Raw genomic sequence first — 17,500 nt, 5'->3', positions numbered from 1 at the left:
TGCAAATGGTATGAAGATGTTCTTATTAAATTGTTACACCTTATTCTGCTCTCATTGTTAAGGCCACAAGGGGGCTGGTGCTAATTTTATCTGCTTTTATATTTTGGGAGATAATTTGGTGAAAGTAATTTGCCTGTGCTGCCCCCACTTGTTAGCACAGGCTGAGCAAAACTATAAAGCATGAACCAATGAGAGGTGTTCACTTCTGTAAAACAGAGAGGGAGAGAGTGTGCTTAAATAAAGCTCAATTTGCCATATGTTAACTAACTATAAAAAAAAAAAAAAAAAAAAAAAAAAAAAATGCTGCGTTCCAGTGCTGGTAGGAAAATTCCCATTTCCAGAAGTTGTAAATCCGCCTTTCCTCATATTTAAGTGCCTTAGGTCAGAGAGAAAAGCAGTTCTTCCGGTTTTTGTTTGTTTGTTTGTTTTGTTTTTCAGACGCCAAGAGGCACTCAGCTGTTTTTTTGCTGCAGTGGCTGACAAGGGAGGCAAAATCAAAAAGCATGGCAGGCATATAACTGATCTGTCATTTCTTTCTGATCTAACGCGTTACTGCATGATACATCAAGTAAAAGCGAGCCAACTCAGAGTCAAACAAAGAGAAACGCACAAACATGGAAATGATTTAAGAAGAAAGCCAAACACCTCTGCATCGTGGTAATGTCGAAGCATCGGTATTTCCCGGGGTTCGTGAAGGCAACTGCGTGACGTGTATTGTTTTGGTTTACATGGCGGGAGAGAGCAGCGCTAGCCCAAACCAAACGACTTTCGTGATATATTGTAGTTGCTTATGGTCCATTAGCCCGAGTGTTTAGCTCAGGCTCAGGTTTTTCAGTCAAACTTTGTTCTTTCATCGTGATTTCACTGCAGGTCGAAGCTTCCTTTTTGGGGCTTGCTCACGGTAACTTAGCCGAGGAAGCGGTTAGCCCTCATCTGACAGCTCTGACCGTAACGCTAACGCAGCTTAGTTAAATAAAGTGAAGTCTGATCAAGCTGGACACGATGGAGAGTTCACTGGTTAAAGAAAACCCGCTGCTTTTACCTCTCAACCAGGAGAAAACGATCTACGATGGATTTATTACAGTCCAGGTAACCCACGTGTGCCTGTGCGCTAGTTTGCAGCTTCCTGTATTCACCGAAACGCTGCTTATTTTTCGACTTTTGCCAATCAGTGAATCTCACCTGTAGTAGATGGGGCCTTATAAATATGATGTACTACAGCAAACAGAATGGTAAAGGGTCATTCCGTTGATTTTCAGTGAATATTTTCAGGTATTAAATGCATGCTATGGCCATATAAAATGTTTTTTCAGAAAAATCTCAACTGTAGTAGATAGAGCATTATACGTGTAAAATACTACAGTAAACAGAATGGTAAAGGGTCATTTCGTTGATTTTCAGTGAATATCTTCAGGTATTAAATGCATGCTATGGCCATATAAAATGTTTTTTTCTTAAAAATCTCACCTGTAGTAGATGGGGCCTTATAAATATGATGTACTACAGCAAACAGAATGGTAAAGGGTCATTTCGTTGATTTTTAGTGAATATTTTCAGGTATTAAATGCATGATATGGCCATATAAAATGTATTTTCAGAAAAAAAAAAAAAAAAAAAAAACTCACCTGTAGTAGATAGAGCATTACAAATATGATGTACTGCAGCAAACAGAATGGCAAAGGGTCATTTCGTTGATTTTCAGTGAATATTTTCAGGTATTAAATGCATGCTATGGCCATATAAAATGTTTTTTCTTAAAAATCTCACCTGTAGTAGATGGGGCCTTATAAATATGATGTACTGCAGCAAACAGAATGGCAAAGGGTCATTTCGTTGATTTTCAGTGAATATTTTCAGGTATTAAATGCACGCTATGGCCATATAAAATGTTTTTTCTTAAAAATCTCACCTGTAGTAGATAGGGCATTATAAATATGATGTACTACAGCAAACAGAATGGTAAAGGGTCATTTCATTGATTTGTAGTGAATATTTTCAGGTATTAAATGCATGCTATGGCCATATTGCTCTTGCTTTCGACATCCATGAACACACGATAGATTAGCTATTACCTCTTCATCAGCAGCCACTAATTAATTCGGCTCACAGTTAACATACAAAGCGGTGCACACTTTTATTAAAATGCCAACTTTGGTAATTGGTTGACAGTGCTCCTTAGCAGAGTAAGACTGTGTCAGGAGCATTGAACCAGCTCTATTTTTTTTTTTTTTTTTTTTTTTTTTTAAATAAACAAGTGTTTCTTTATGTACTGAATGTATGCCGAATTGAAGAGTAGCTGATATCAATTCAGTTAAGGTCTAAAGTCATTTTCTACCGGGTACACTCGTTTGCTTCTGTGCAAGGCAACATTACATCGTCGGATTTCTCAACAGGATTTGGCGTGACCCTCCAGGTCGAATTGAGCTGGCTTGATATAATACAGATAACTGTGACTGTTACCCTGCAGGCAAGTTAATTTGTAATGTTGTTATTGTGGCTTTCCTGTACAATCAGCTCTTTTTTTTCCCCTCACAGGAACGAGACTTCAGAATGAGAATACACCTGCCACCAGATCACCAACTCAAACAGGCCAAGTAGCAAAATGACCCTCCGTCCTCTCTTTATAATATATCTTTTCGAGTGTATTTCGAAGACACCTAACCTTGACAAATTTTTGAAGTGCTTGCCTTCCATTTTGATACCCCACAGCAGTGCATACAAGTATGGCACTGATGTAATTACTAGTGCACCAGTTTACATATTTAGCTATTATAAGGAGTCACATTAGAGGTCACATTATATATATGTGTGTCCTCACTCAGTACAGCTGTATTTTTAACTGGAATCTGTGCTATTTGCCGTTTTCTTGCTTAATCTGCGTAATCTGCCTACCTTTGACCTTGCAGATTGCATTGTTGTTGGCAGCTGAAACACCTGTTGCGTGGATATGAGTGCATAGTGAAGCAGGTAACCAAGAAATACTGCACCGTATGTTGCATTTTGCCATGTTGCATGGTAATATTTCATGTTGTGGTGTTTCTGCCGCCTCTGAATACGATCGAGTTTGATTATGCTGTGTTTTGTTGTTGCTGTTTTTTATATTATGTTTTTGTCATGCCGTTTTTCCCTGTGTCTGTGCGCGCTGCATCCTGCCTGGCCTTGTTCCTGTACGCTCTGTCACCCATCAGGCTTGCCTCACTCAGAAGCAGAGAAAAATATTTTTCACTGTTTAATTAACATCGCCTGGAAAATGTCCCTATTTGTTATGTGGCCCCTCAGGGTTATTTGGATGAGATTGATATTTCACCCCGGGCTGCAAAGTTCATTATTTTCACAGCCTTTAAGCTATCATTAATTATTAAAGCTAGTGGCAGCCCCCATTAATCACAAACACTGTGTTTGATTTGAATGGCTGGCTAGGGGAAAAAAATAGACACTGTCACTTCATTATCCTCCCATTCAAGGATGTCTTTTCTCTCTCGTTTGACTCCTCACAGAGGCTGCAGCACTCGGCTGATCTTGTCAGTTTCATTCTGGAGCTGAAGACCGTCTTGGTAAGGCAGAGAATGACACAGTGGTTCGCACGGTCACTTTGACATTGTTGGTCTATGAATGGAAAGTAAATGGGAACCTTCAGGCGTTATCAATAGCCTCGATTGCGAGCAACACGTGTACATGTATACCTCGTTAGATTAATGAAAACTGCAACGGCCTATGTGCTTGGCAGCAGACAGGGGTGTGAGACATATTGGCCTTGTTAAGGTTTTGTTGCCCCCGCCCATCCGTCTGATTTATGTCGTGGGCTTTTAGTGGAAATATGGCGACGCTGAGTGACAAGGCGGTGATGTGATGTGCATAGTAATCTGGTCGAAAGTAAAGAACTGTGCTGTCTGTCGCTGTAGGAAGTCGCCCTGAAGAGCCATCCCGAGTGCCGTTCCATGCCGCCTCCGCAGTATTACTCCCAGCTCATCTCTGAGATGGAGGCCCTCGGCTGGGACAAGTAAGTGGGCCACCAACACTACACTGGCTCTGCAAGCGGCGCGGCGCATGAACGCCACTTGTCAGATGCTGGTAAAGTTTGTCTGTCAACTGCATTTCAACAGGCAGCTTACCTGTGTTCGGTTTCCACATTAATAACCAGTTCAGCAGCCAATAAATTACATTGGCTGGTGAAATTTAGAGTTCACTTGCCACCGTGCCTCATGGAAATCGGGTTTATCCGCTTTATATAGCAAATTTGTGTGCTTTTCATATGTGAAAACTGGTGTTAGGCCACATTACCTTGCTGTCGAAATGATTAGTCGATTAATCAAATAGTAGATCGGAAAGAAATCTTTTGCGTTAGGGTTAGGGCTTCTTAGAAGATGCTTTGTTTTTTTGCTGAAAATCAGAGTAAGTAAGCAATTTTAAGATATAATAATTTAGGCTCTGGTAACTTGTAATCAGCATTTATTTTAGTATTTTTGACGTTTTATAGTAGTAGGGACGACTGCTTAAAAAAGGAATCAGTACATTAAATGGTAAAGCAAATAATCAGTTGCAGCCCTTGTATGTGTTGATACGTAGAGTCTCATATTATCTCAATTTAAGGCCTGAAAATGTTTTACTTCAGTTTCGTTAGTAGAGGTCTTCCGTTCACCTTGTAAAGACAGGTTTGTTTGTGCTGCAGGTCCACACTGAGATTAACACAGAGCTTGTTCAGTAATATAATCTGTATTCTCTCCACTTAACACGGCTGGACTTCATGTCCCTTAACAATTAATTTCCTCTTGTCCTTTTTCTTATTCTTCCCTCGCAGAATTTCACATCTTTCATTAGCAACGTTCAATCAAAAATCGTCTTGTTTTCCAGCTTTGTTTACTCATTTTAGCTTTTCAACACAATGTATTTGCTCATTAGAGCCGACAGATTCAGTGAGAGAAAGGATATGCATTAACTCTAATTTGTGAATGATAGGCGACTTTGCCAAAAAGCTCAGAGGCAGCCAAATCTTCCTTGCTGACAAACAAGTAAACAGTGACAAACAATGGAAACCTCTGTCAGGCTGGTTTTGACAGATTCGTCTCCACTCAGAAACAACAAATGGACTTTTTGCTGTGCGTTGGCTCGAACTGCTTGTGATGTGGACGAACCACCAGGTTTATCAAGGCAAAATAGTCCTTATCTTTCTCTGGCTATGATCGGTGTGATAAGACATGCTACAGTGTAGGATCTCTTCCAAATGTAAACAGTCATCTAAATCAGCGCGCTGTGAAAATCAACTGATTATCAAATAATTATTGTCTCCTAATGAACAACATGATAATGTCCCAATACCCACTTGCATGATCCCAAGATACTCTGAAACTAATTTGCCGACTGAATTGCTCGCTGATACGGCTTGTATCTCTGGGATCCGGATATCAGCTCTGAGTTTTTCCCCAGTCTCTGGATCAGCTGTGCTAGCATGGCTGAAGGAAGGAGTTTTAAAGCTGAATGGGGGTTAAAATCCCCCCCAAAAAATAGATATACAACCTGGAATGTTACACCATGACTTTGTTAGCTGATACTAATGCCAGTGAAATTCTGTGATTCTTGGTAGCTTATTCGATGCCACGGCAAAAACAGCTGTCGCAAAAAAACTTTACATTAATGACCAAACAGAAACTTTGACTTTCAAGTATTTAAACATATACAGTACTTTAGCACACAGAGTTATGAGTGGTGTGTAGCTTTAAAGGAAAACACAAAGCATCCCAAGGAAATACTTACCTCAGAATACTTATTTAAAATACCCGACTGTACAGTGGTGTGATTATGTGCTCTCATTTTGATTTACAGTCATGTAAGCTTTAGGCATGTAGGCTAAGAGGGTTTGTGACTGGAGGTTGCTGGTTTGATTCCTTGACTGGCAGGAAAATGAAAAAAGAGCGTGTGTGCTCAGGGTACTGGCCTGTGTAAGTAGGCTAAAGGTTTAAAAAAAAAAAGGTGGAAAAGGACATGAGGGCTCTTTTTTCATGGCATAAAAAGAACCAGTCCAAATGGGAGCAAATAGAAACTGATGTTAGATTAGATTCTAGTTATCGTTTGTGTTTCAACTGACTTAAGCTGTAGTGACCGACTACCGACTGACATCTGACCGCTGTTGCGTTTCGGCTCAGTCCAGCCTCAGTTTCTTTATTTTGTCTTCATCTGGGTCGGGATCACTCTCAAACGCAGCGATATTTTCCGACATACCTTTTTTCTCTCAAGCTCGTGTTTAATTTCATCGTTCAATCTCAAAATCTTGTTTTTTTTTTTTTGTTTTGTTTTTTTTTCCCTCTATTTGGCTTCTTCAAACGCTCTACAGCTCAAAACAAAAATGCTTCTGCTTCCAGATGAATTTAAACACGGCGGCTGTCGTCTCTCGCTGTCAGTTACGTCAGTGATGCAGCCAACCACCAGCAGTGAACAGGGCGGTAGCTCCTCCCCCGGCGTCCTGGTGGTTCCTGTGAGCCCCACGAGCTGGGACAAAAAAAACCAAAACAAAACAAAACAAATAAAAACTGGAACTAGACACCTTGGCGAATAAAATATCCAAAGTTCGTGTTTTTTTTTTTTGTTTTTTTTAAGTGATAAAGAAGTGTGAAAAGGTTTGGCACCATTGCAGTGGAAAAGGGTTACAGATGCCATACTGGTACCGATACTATAATATCTATAATATAATATCTATATGCCAAAATAAGGCCATTTGAAGACATGCAAGTTTATGCAAAGTATATGCAAAGAGGAGATATGGAGTATTTTGAGTTTCTCACATTTTCCCATCGGAGATCTGCTTTAAACACTGAAGTGTGCCAAGGTATGCGTGGAGAAACCGGTGCTCGAGACCGCTATATGGAACAGCCTATAGTCGTGCCAGTTTTTTTTTTTTTTTTTTTTTTTTTTTTCCTAGCAGTCTAAACAGATTGGAGAGCCTGCAACAAAGTAGCTCCACATTAACGAATGGCTCTTAATGACTTCCTTATTTTTAGTTATTGAGTTATAGTTAAATCCAGGTCACATTTAATAACTTGCAGCCCACGTGCAGCGACAGGCCCAGCTAATACCGTCTTCTCCACTTGTCAGGAAGGTGGTGGCGGCGGTGGAGGGGGGTGAGGTGTGTGTGTGTACGCATATGAGTGTGTGTGTGTGTGTGTGTGTAGCTGGATGATCTATTCTCCCCCAGCTCGGATTAAGCCTTGACTACTACACTCATTTTCCACTTTCCTATTAATGACCACAGCTACAATTATGATATTAGCAAAATGCAAATCGCTCTAATTGAAGACTCTCAGGTTTTAATAGGAGAAGGGAGGGGGGGGCAGGGGAAGGTGGGGGCGCACGTAGATACGCTTTATGCAGGAAATGGGACCAACATCATTTCAGTGTCGTGTTACGGTTAGGAGGCATTATACACAGTGGGCCTCAATCTCCAAAACACTCGAGATTCGCTTAGCGTCTTAATTGGCATGGGCCGCGCTAATAGCCGCCAGGGGTTTTCAGCTGTAATTCTGTCCGCTGATTGGGCCAGGTAGGAGAGTAACTTACTCTCTCGCTCGCTCTCGCTCTCTCTCTCTGCTTTTGCATTTGATAGTGTGGTCATTTAAATTGGTTGGAGATGGCGTGCCACGTGTTAATTAATGGAAAATGAGGTCAAGTAGGTCAGCCGCCGTCACTCGGTGGCCCCCACGAACGTCGCCCTGCAGTAGCGGGCCTCATTACAGGCACAGCTGGCTCTCCGTGTCCGCCGTCTCTTTTTGCACCTACTGAGCATCGCTTCTTCACAGTGTCTTGTCACAGTATTATCGCTCTGTCACACTACCTTGCTCGTTTTGTGAGGCTGGTAAAAGCGAGGGTGTGACAGCAGGGCGCTCTTGGGCCTAGCAGGCCGGGGCCGAAGGGATTACACGGTCTGCAACATGGGATTTCTTTGTGTGTGTGTGTGTGTGTGTGCGTGCATGTGTGTGTTTGTTGTTGAGTTATTAGTCCAGCTAATAAATGACCCCTATGAGCAAATGTTGTAAACACAGTCACAAATGGTATTGGGAGTTATGGAGGTGCATAAGTAATGAGCATGTCCTGGTTAGACCGTAAACCAGGCTAATGAATATATAGGTGTCTCTGCCTTTTTCATGATTAGTGTATCTGGGTTTATTTTATTTTTCTGTGTAAAGCGCGTATGCATTTGGTCAGCATGCGTGTGTGCGCGCGCATGCCGCTCGCATCATCCTCTGCGGCATTTATCATTACTCACCAATTCCTTGGATACCTTGCGCACGTCATGATTTTGCACATGAATTAGTCATGCAACACACACGCACGCACACACTTTGTACGTGTCGATGGCATTGTTCATGAATCACTCAGTCGACACATAAAAAAAAAAAACCTCACACTCTCGGAGATGCGCGCACACACCCCCACATACACACGAGCACAAATGTGTGTCGTGTGCGCTGTCTGGAAGCGGCTCAGTTGGCTGTGGAGTTGCAAATGGGATGCTCTCATCAGTCTTCCCAGCAGGATGTCTGACTGTCACGCTGTTTCCATCATGGCCAAGTAGGGGCGGCAACTAGTCCCTGCTACCCTGGGCAGGAGACCCCAGAGGAGAGGAGATGTGCTAGGGATGCACCGATGAGACTGTCTCCCTGCCGATACCAAATCTCAAAGTTGGCCAAGACAAAGCAAGGTTGTGAGATCAACTAGTTGGTGTGTTGTTCTGAACAACGAGTCCACAAGTCAGCCTCAGGAACGGCTTGTAATTAAAATAGGCAGAATGATGACGCATCTAAATTATAGATGTGTAGTTAAATAGATAGATAGATAGATAGATAGATAGTTACTTTATTCATCCCGAAGGAAATTCACAGCTTTCAGCAGTATCCACAGAGTACAAGATTAAGTAAATCAAAAATAAAGAATAAGTAAATCAAAAATAAAGAATAAAAGATGAATAAAAGATATAAAAGATGACCCTCGAGATCTAAAGATCTAAGTACCAATGTGCAAAAAAACAATGTGCAAAAAACCAATAAAACCAGTGTGCATCGATGTATACAATGTGCATAGATGAGGGCAATGTGCAAATTTACAGTATAAACAGATGATAAATAAATAAATAGCACCCAGATGATAAATAGATGATAAAAAGCCAATAAAACCAGTGTGCATCGATGTGGGCAATGTCCAAATTCACAGTATAAACAGATGATAAATAGCAGCAGGCAATATATACACTATAAACAAGTGTGAGAAATGGTAAAGGCCCTTCTGGTTTCTGCCTTTGTCCTTGTGTCGAACGCAGATCTGCAGGCTCGGTCTGCTTTTTCAGTTCCTGTGTGACGGTGGCATGTTTGAGAGGAGTGATCAAACTCACGGTCCAGGTCCGGACGCAGCAATGCTTCCACCCGGACCGTGAAACAGTTCTTAAACTCTTCATAGTGCTGTTGTTTTGCCCAATCCTGTGTGTTATTTAAATTATAATTACTCAACCATCTCGGCCGATCAAAGTGAGAGAGAAGCAAATCGAGGAGAAAACGAAAAAGCAAAATGCCAAAGATGTGTGAAAGATAAATTTGCTTTTGTTCAGAATAATCACTGTGTTTTTTTTTTTTTTTTTTGTCCAGTAAAACGGGAAAAAAAAGAAGAAAACAGGAGCTTTATTGCTGATAAATGCTCAGGATAAAGGCGCAGTGTTGTTCAAGTGAGCGCTATTGTTTTTTTTGTTTTTTTTTTTCTATTTTATTTTCTGTTTTTCAGGGAGACTCATTATGCTTTTGTTTGTGAGTAGGCCTGCTGATTTTATTTTTTTTTTTCTTACTTTTACAATGTGAGAATGGCTGTACCTATTTGTAAATTGTACTTCTGTGTGGGTCTGTGTGTGTGTACCTGTACACACACACAGACCCTCCATACTGTATTCATAGAGGCCCACAACACACAAAGAACAGTTAGATTTGATGGCTTTGACCTTTTACTGTGGAGAAACTGAGAAACTGGACCTCCTAAAATTTTAATTGAATGCCTTTCTTATGGACCGTGTACTTATGTCCACTTTCAGATACATAATACAGAACATGTTCATTAATATTATCTGCACCCTGTCTGTTTTTCCAAACACATTTGGACTTAATCTCCCTTAACCATCAGATTCAAATTCTTCCCACGTACAGATTAACTGTATTGAACCAAGCTGGTCTCAAATTTAATTCCAGGTAGTGTTTAAGAGATTTTTAAAAAAAAGTCATAAATTCACAGATTCGCTGTGTTGTGTATTTGCCGGCGAGAGTTAACCGTTTGCCGCGTCTCCTTTAGCATCATGAGACAAATAGGATTAAAATGAAATCGGTTTTCTCCTTTTGAGAGGAGCAGCAGCCCTTTTTTTTTTTTTTTTTTTTTTTTTTTTTTTTAAATGCGTGGGCTTTACAAAGCACCAGCACTTTATTTTATTGATTCTCCTTGTTTATTGATTATTTATTTGGACGCGTGTCACTTTCTGCACCTGCATAGCTCTGACTGATTTGTGTATTTATTGCCGTCAGTGGTAATGGGAATTTTATAGGGCTATACTGTATGCATTTATGTACCTGATGCCCCGGCTTGTGTCTATCCTGAGGGAGGTACGCTTTGTTGATGTGGATGTTAGCTACTGAAAAAGACATAAAATCAAGTCACTTTCATGATATGATACACACATTTTTTTTGTTTTTCCATATTCAAGAAGTTCTTCACTGCTTATACCTTATTTTAGCCGGGTATCGGCCTGATGGCAGGTCAAGTATCAGTGTCGGCTCATCCTTAAAATGTGGCGCACATAGGAGTGTGTGTGTGTGTGTGTGTGTGTGTGTGTGTGTGTGTGTGTGGAGGAGATAGGGCAATATGTTTTGGAGATCTTAATATGCAGATGTTTTTGGAGATAGAGAGATGGAGTAGAGATTGGGTAGAGTGAAGCTGAGTGAGCGTGGGAGAAGAAATTTATCTGGCGCCGCCGCGCGCGAGAACGAGACGTCGAAGCGAATTGCCGTGACGACGACGATTTTGCGTCATCGAGTCTGTGCGCGCCCGCCCGCCCGCTCCTTTAGCGCATGTTCTGCCGTGACCGCGTCCACGCCCGTGCCCTTCGCCGGCGCTTGATGTTAGGCGTGCGTTCGGGGGGGCCAGACACTTTTACGAGTGGCGTGCGCACATCGGACATCGTCTGCCATCATTCCATCACTTCGCTAAGTGTGTGTCAGGCAGAAACACACTGCTCACATCACACCCCCCCTCCAGCACACACCATAAATCCTGGGCAGAAATACAGCTTTGTCAGCCTCGGTACAGAGCGTAAACTGTAATGTATTGTAAATCTGGAGTGGGACTGTCCAAATCCTTTGTCTCAGATCAGTCTTTTGTCTTCCGACCTCAATAGACTGCAGTCAGACTGAAAAGGGGGAGGAACTGATTCCTTAATAGTGTGCCGGAGCAGTAAATCTGAGAGGAGTGTTGGTGCATGCTTGGCCGAGATCAGTATTTTGTCTTGAACTTCAATAGGTTATAATTAGTTTCAGTACGGGGTGAAAATGTGATTCACTGCCTGGCTCAAGCCTGAGAAGCTGAACTCAGTCCAAACTGGGACTGGGAGGTGCAAGATTTGTGTGGGCTCTCAACCTGCTTAAAGGTGAACTGTTGAATAATTTCCTACGGAGAAATTTCTAATAACAGCAGACTGTGTTTTTTTTTTTTCAACAAAATTTTTGAACTTGGGCTGACAAATGGTAAGGTGGCAGATTTCAGGTTTGCTACAAAAGCCGATGCTTATTCCAAAACCACTTGTCCTGCCAAAGCCTCGATGATTTCATTGTTGATTGATCTATTGATCGCTGACATTTGCTTATGGGAAGCCAGCAGAGCCCATTGTGACTCTTCAAATAGTCTGACCAGCAGCCAAACCGAATCAGTTTTCACATCTTTGGGATCTGAGTGAAGACAAGAGTCGGCAAACGTTTGGTATTTTTACTTGTTAAATGACTAAAACCATTAAAAAAAATCAAAATTACAGACAATTTTCCATTGATAAACTAAGAATAAAAATGATTAATGAACAGATTGTTTCAGTGATATTCTGTACACTCATTTTCAGTCATCCCAGGTGCATTGAAGTCTGTGACATGATTCCCAAATATAAATCAGGATAAACACTGCAGATGCCTAATATTTGAGCGCTGTGGGTGTTTGAAAGCTGATAATATGTTAGTCGAAGTTGCCCCTCATAGACAATGTTTTGTTGTCATTATTGTTATGTTATGTTATGTCGTTTGATCCTTACAGAATAAATGTAGTTCTTTTGTAACGGTCAGCTGATTCACCAGCAGATGAGTTCTTTGTTGTTGTCGTGAGATTAGATAGCCGCCGCTCGCAGAGTGTACATGAAGCCAATTTGTTTGCTCACTTTTTTTTTTTTTTTTTTGCCACAGAAAGCATAAAATCCCAGCCAGATTCGTGCATAAATGTCACGCTGCAGCCTGCTTTCATGTCACCGTGTTGGAAGCAGGAGTGATAAATCTGAAAGCAGCGTTGATGTCTCAATACTGCTTTCAGGGCTGTGATTAATGATGGATGATGGCTGCTGTCATTTCACAGTGTTACATGTACACCTCTCTGTGAGTGGATTTAGTACGGGGATTTATTATGTATGGATTGTGTGTGTGTGTGTGTGTGTGTGTGTGTGTGCGCGCGTGTTTGTGTGTCTTCAGGTTGCTTTTCATAGACACAGAGTTTCGTACGTTGAGACTGAAAGCCGACGACTCCTCTGGAAGACAGCATGTACTCACTGTTCAACTTAAGTCTAAGGTATGACACACACTCTTCTCACACACACACACACACACACACACGCTCACACTACACACTCCCACACAAAGTTTAACATGAGGGCCAGATCATTTTCACACTGCTACGCCGTCACGTAATGGAACACACACACCTCTGCAGTGAGATGTTGACCCGCAGCCGAGCCAAATCCAAATCCTAACAGGCCGACTCCACCAAACACATCCGGGATGTTCAATTTGCTGATAGGAAATCAGCGATTTACATCTGCGCCCCTAAATCTAGGTCAAACTGGAGAGGCTGTGGAGAGACACGATAACCCGCTGTGACTGAGATGTAGCACAGATAAAACATCTCCACGTAGACCTCAGTGTGATAGAAAACCCTCCTCCATGTGCAGAGAACACCAGCTCTCCCACGCACATCGGCAGAGCTGGTGTTTGTACATCTATATGAGATACTCTTCAGCTGTCGGAGAGGTATGTAGGTAAAGCTAAATGTAAATCACTGAAAATACCACATCGTAAGTCATGAAATACGATCGGTTGCTCTTGTGTTTCAGCGGCCTCCTCGTGTTAATAACCTGCATGGAGGAAAGTGGCTTTAGGTCTTCGTCAAGATGCACCGATGCAGCTTTTTCAATTCTGATGCTGACACCAATTTCAAAACTTTACATAACAGCCGATACCGAATACGATCTGATTGTTACTTTCACCGAACAGCGCAACTTTGGTTGGTTTGGGGTCACTGGACAAAATCATTTAAACAATAAAATTCAGCTTTTTCCCATCGTTTGTGGGACAAATTTTAGATTTTACTTTGTTTCTTTTATTTATTTTTATTTTTGTCTTGGGTAAAATCTCACGTGCTGGCACTTCATTTAGCCCAGTATCAGCACCGATAGTGTCAATGCATCCCTCAGTGTGATCAGCCACCGCAGCTGTTGGATAAAAAAATGTTTATTTAAGTTTATTTAATTGTTATTTAATAGCGCTGAAATGATTAGTCCATTAATCAGTGAGTCGTTGACTTTAACTCGGACAAAAGGGTGTTTTAGTCTGTAGGAAAATACCAAACTTTTGTTGGTTACAGTTTGCTTCTCTCTTTCCTGTTATAAAATTAAATCTGTTCTGTTTCGGATGCTGGTCAGACTAAGTCAGCAATTTAAAAAATGTAAAAGATTTTATAGACTAAGTGGTTGATTAATCAAAAATGAATCGGTTGACTAATTCATTTTCAGTACTTGTGGATTCTTAAAGTTTTCTGTATTTAAAGCAACAATAAGATCCGAGTTCACTGGATCTGCTCTCTGCATCCTCCGGATCACCAGATCTACGTTCTCATTGAAACATTTATATTATGGGAATAAAGCAACATTAAGCATTAGAAAAAATTAAACCACAGCTTCCTTATGTGATACTCTGAGTCATGTTTGTTACTTTTTAGAGAGAAATGGCAAAAAATGGAAAAACTCCCAGTGAGTGTCAGAATATAGACTTATATCGAGCTCAAGAACATACACAATAAAATATTTTGCTAAATTTACATATCGTTTTAAGTGTCAAAATGTCAATTTTATGGTATGGTAAAATATTTGATAATGTGTTATGGACATTTGTCATTATTTTTAACACTTGACAGAATGTTTAACAAAAAATGTGGATGGATTAATCAACAATCAAAATAATTGTTCGTTTCAGCCCCAAATGTTATTTGCATTAAATGGAAAAGTTTAAATAGCTCGGTAACAAACACCTCACAAGTGCCTGTACTTTTCCACCCCCGGGTCTCTCAGGCTCTTTATTTAAAAGCTTGCAGTCAGGATGGAGTGTGTGGAGGTATTTGGGAGAGAAAGTAGCACACAGTGGTGGTGTGATTCTGGGCCTGGTGGGTGGGTGGGTGGCACGGCCAGGCGAGGCAGCGCTTACCTAAACCCAGATGAGACCCACTGGGGACGAGGGAGGGTGGCGGGACACCACCCTGTGCCCACCTGCCCACCTGGCCCCCCTGACCCCTCTGGCACCGGGTAAAAATAGCTTGGAGTCGTCCCTGCGATCCTCCAGCTGCCTCCACCGGATCCGGCGCCAGGTCATCCCTCACCGGGCACAGCCAGGGAGGAGGCAGCACTGGCATGGAGACGCAGGGGCTTGGATGGCAGGGAGGAGAGAGAGGAGGAGCGGAAGGAAAGGACGGAAAGTAGTCAGCCGCTGAAGGTGAAAGGAGGAGGAAGAGGCTTTTATTCTAATAAAGAGGTGGTCAGCAGCATCGGAGGCGTTTACAGAAGAAGGTCTTTGACAGTTTTACATTATATTTCCCCAGGAGCCAAAGCTTTAGTGCAGCTTATATTAGACTGGGACACTAAGTAAAGCAAAATATTAAACATGACCAATAAATAGTACAGCTGCTGCTAGGTTTTGGTGTGATTTATCTGATGATTTTTATTTTTTGATTAATCATTTCATCTATAAAATGCATTTGACCAGCAGCCAAAAAAATATTTATTTTAAACATGGAACTAGGAAAAGCAAATCTCAGAGTCTGTGGAGCTGTAACCAGTGAATTTTTATTTGATAAAGACAGTTAATTTTCTGTCGATCCTCTAATCGATTCATCAGTTAATCGTCTAATGAGTGATTGATACAAGGCTGAACATTTACATTTGAGGCATTTAGCTCATGCTCTTGATCCAAAGTGACGAAACACAGTGAGTGAAACAGTGAAAAGTTTCTCCTGCAGATCAACACAAATCAGGAGACGTAAAGGTCAGGGCCTCAGCAGCCGCGCTGGATTCCTGTGATGTTTGAATGATCACATGAGACAAAGTGCTAGAAAAAGAAAAAGAGCGGAGGGCAGAGACAGAAGAATGTGCCATAATAATTTTGGTGTCTGCTGTAAATCTTTACACAGTAGGGCTTGACAATACGTGCAAAATCAAATACAGTAATATTTTTTGACCTTGAAATGGATAAAATATGGAGATGGTCGGTATGCTTGTTTCATAAGAGGTTTACACAAAAGAGATTTTTGATAAATGGTTATTAACGATGTGGATGTGACGACCAAGCAGGTAGAGGGGAATAATAGAGGAGCTACACAAAACTTGCAGTCTGTAAAATCCAGAAAAGACGACTCTTATCCAAAATCCTGCATGATAACTAACCTGAAATCATATTTTTCATGTATCGATGAGTCTCCCGGCCCTGTTGCACAACTTACCGGAGGTGTGTTTCCTGGCTCCTGAGGCAGAACACGAGCCAAAGTGTGAATGTAAGCTACATAAAGTCCTGTCCTGTCCACCTGCAGCACCCTGCAGAGCCTCCCGAATGCTCCGCTGACCTGCCCATCCCTCTCGCTATAACCTGGACACCACAGGTACTGACACACACACACACACACACATATGGTATCTGTTTGCACACTCAGTACTGTAAATACATAGAGCCGGTCTGAAAATAATCAGCTTATTTTTAATGGAAATGCAGACACAGCCATGTGACGTTTTTATTTTTTTGTTTTTTTTTTTGTTTTTTGTTTTTTTGTGTGTGTGTGAGACTTGTGGTCAGGCACTTCCAGTCATTTGCAAGCGAACTCTCTTTTCGCCGCAGCAGCGAACGCAACAACTGATTGATTTTCTGTTTTTTTACCCACAACAACATCGTCAAATGAGCATCAAATTTGTGAGCGGGGATCCGATCAAAATGGAAGTGCAGCACAAAAAAAAAACCCCAAAAAAAACAGCCAACTTCTGCGTTACAAAATAAGGTGGATAGAGAGACTGCTCACTTTGTCGTCTTTGCACTTTGCTTTCCCCGATGCTTGAGAACCAAACAAACTGTTTTCAGACAATCACAGCAAGTCATTGAGTTTTTTTCAGTTTTTTTTTTTTTTAACAGTCTTCCTCAGTGTGCGGAAATAGAAGCCATAGAGCTGACCAATAATCGCAATTGCTGCAAAACATCACCACCGTCACTCATTAATTAAAGTTTTTTTTTTTTTTGCTATACATGCACTTGACAAACATGTTGAATATGAGTGGAAAGGTAGGCAGTTTATCATTTAGCAAACTTGTCCCATGAAAATACAGTTTGCAGCATCTCCTCCATTGACTTCCATTCAAACAGAGCAGCATCCGGACCCGCCGGAGGAGGCGTGGCTTTGAGTCCAATGTATTTCACAGACCAGAGTGCACGGTCTTCCCACATAGAACATCTTTGAAATAAGCCTCTCGAGTGCAGAAATAACATCCTCTGAAAAAAAAAAAAAAAAAAAAAAAATAGAAACCATCTCGAATTGATCAGTATTTGCCGATTTGTTATTGCCCTTTGATGTCAGGTGATTAAGGTCGTACTTAATGCCATCCAAAGACAAAAATAACTAAATGCATGCGGTAATATTCACCAGCAGACGTGGTAAACGCGGCACCGACCGAGCAAATAGCATTTCTTTCAGGTCGTGGTGCACAGACACTTTCAAAAAGCCATCCACATTATTACTTATGTGACAAATGCATACGCATTACTATTTATGACATTTTTGACTAAAACGTTTCCACCTCAAGGGAACGGTCCTCTGCCACACTGATGGAAATTTCTGTTCACACTTTTCTAATTTGATGCACTGCGCTCTGCAGAAAACTGTTTGGAAACCCATCACTTGCTTTCTTTTGTTTCTTCTGTATTGTTTTTTTTTT

General features: G+C 41.3%; 1 protein-coding gene across 1 annotated transcript in view; it reads left to right on the top strand.

The window, feature by feature from the left end:
• Positions 1–706: 706 nt before the first annotated feature.
• The window catches only part of fancl (FA complementation group L), a 29,776-nt gene continuing 12,982 nt past the window's right edge, over positions 707–17,500 (top strand). Inside the window, exons 1-7 of the mRNA XM_030070775.1 lie at positions 707–1,089; positions 2,536–2,594; positions 2,907–2,967; positions 3,498–3,554; positions 3,903–4,000; positions 12,735–12,831; positions 16,114–16,182. Coding sequence (XP_029926635.1) covers positions 1,003–1,089; positions 2,536–2,594; positions 2,907–2,967; positions 3,498–3,554; positions 3,903–4,000; positions 12,735–12,831; positions 16,114–16,182 — 528 coding nt within the window. The 5' untranslated portion in view covers positions 707–1,002. The remainder of the gene's footprint in view (positions 1,090–2,535; positions 2,595–2,906; positions 2,968–3,497; positions 3,555–3,902; positions 4,001–12,734; positions 12,832–16,113; positions 16,183–17,500) is intronic.

The sequence above is a fragment of the Myripristis murdjan genome, chromosome 15 (genome assembly GCF_902150065.1).
Source record: "Myripristis murdjan chromosome 15, fMyrMur1.1, whole genome shotgun sequence".
Lineage (NCBI taxonomy): Eukaryota > Metazoa > Chordata > Actinopteri > Holocentriformes > Holocentridae > Myripristis > Myripristis murdjan.
This window is presented reverse-complemented; position numbering and strand designations above follow the sequence as displayed.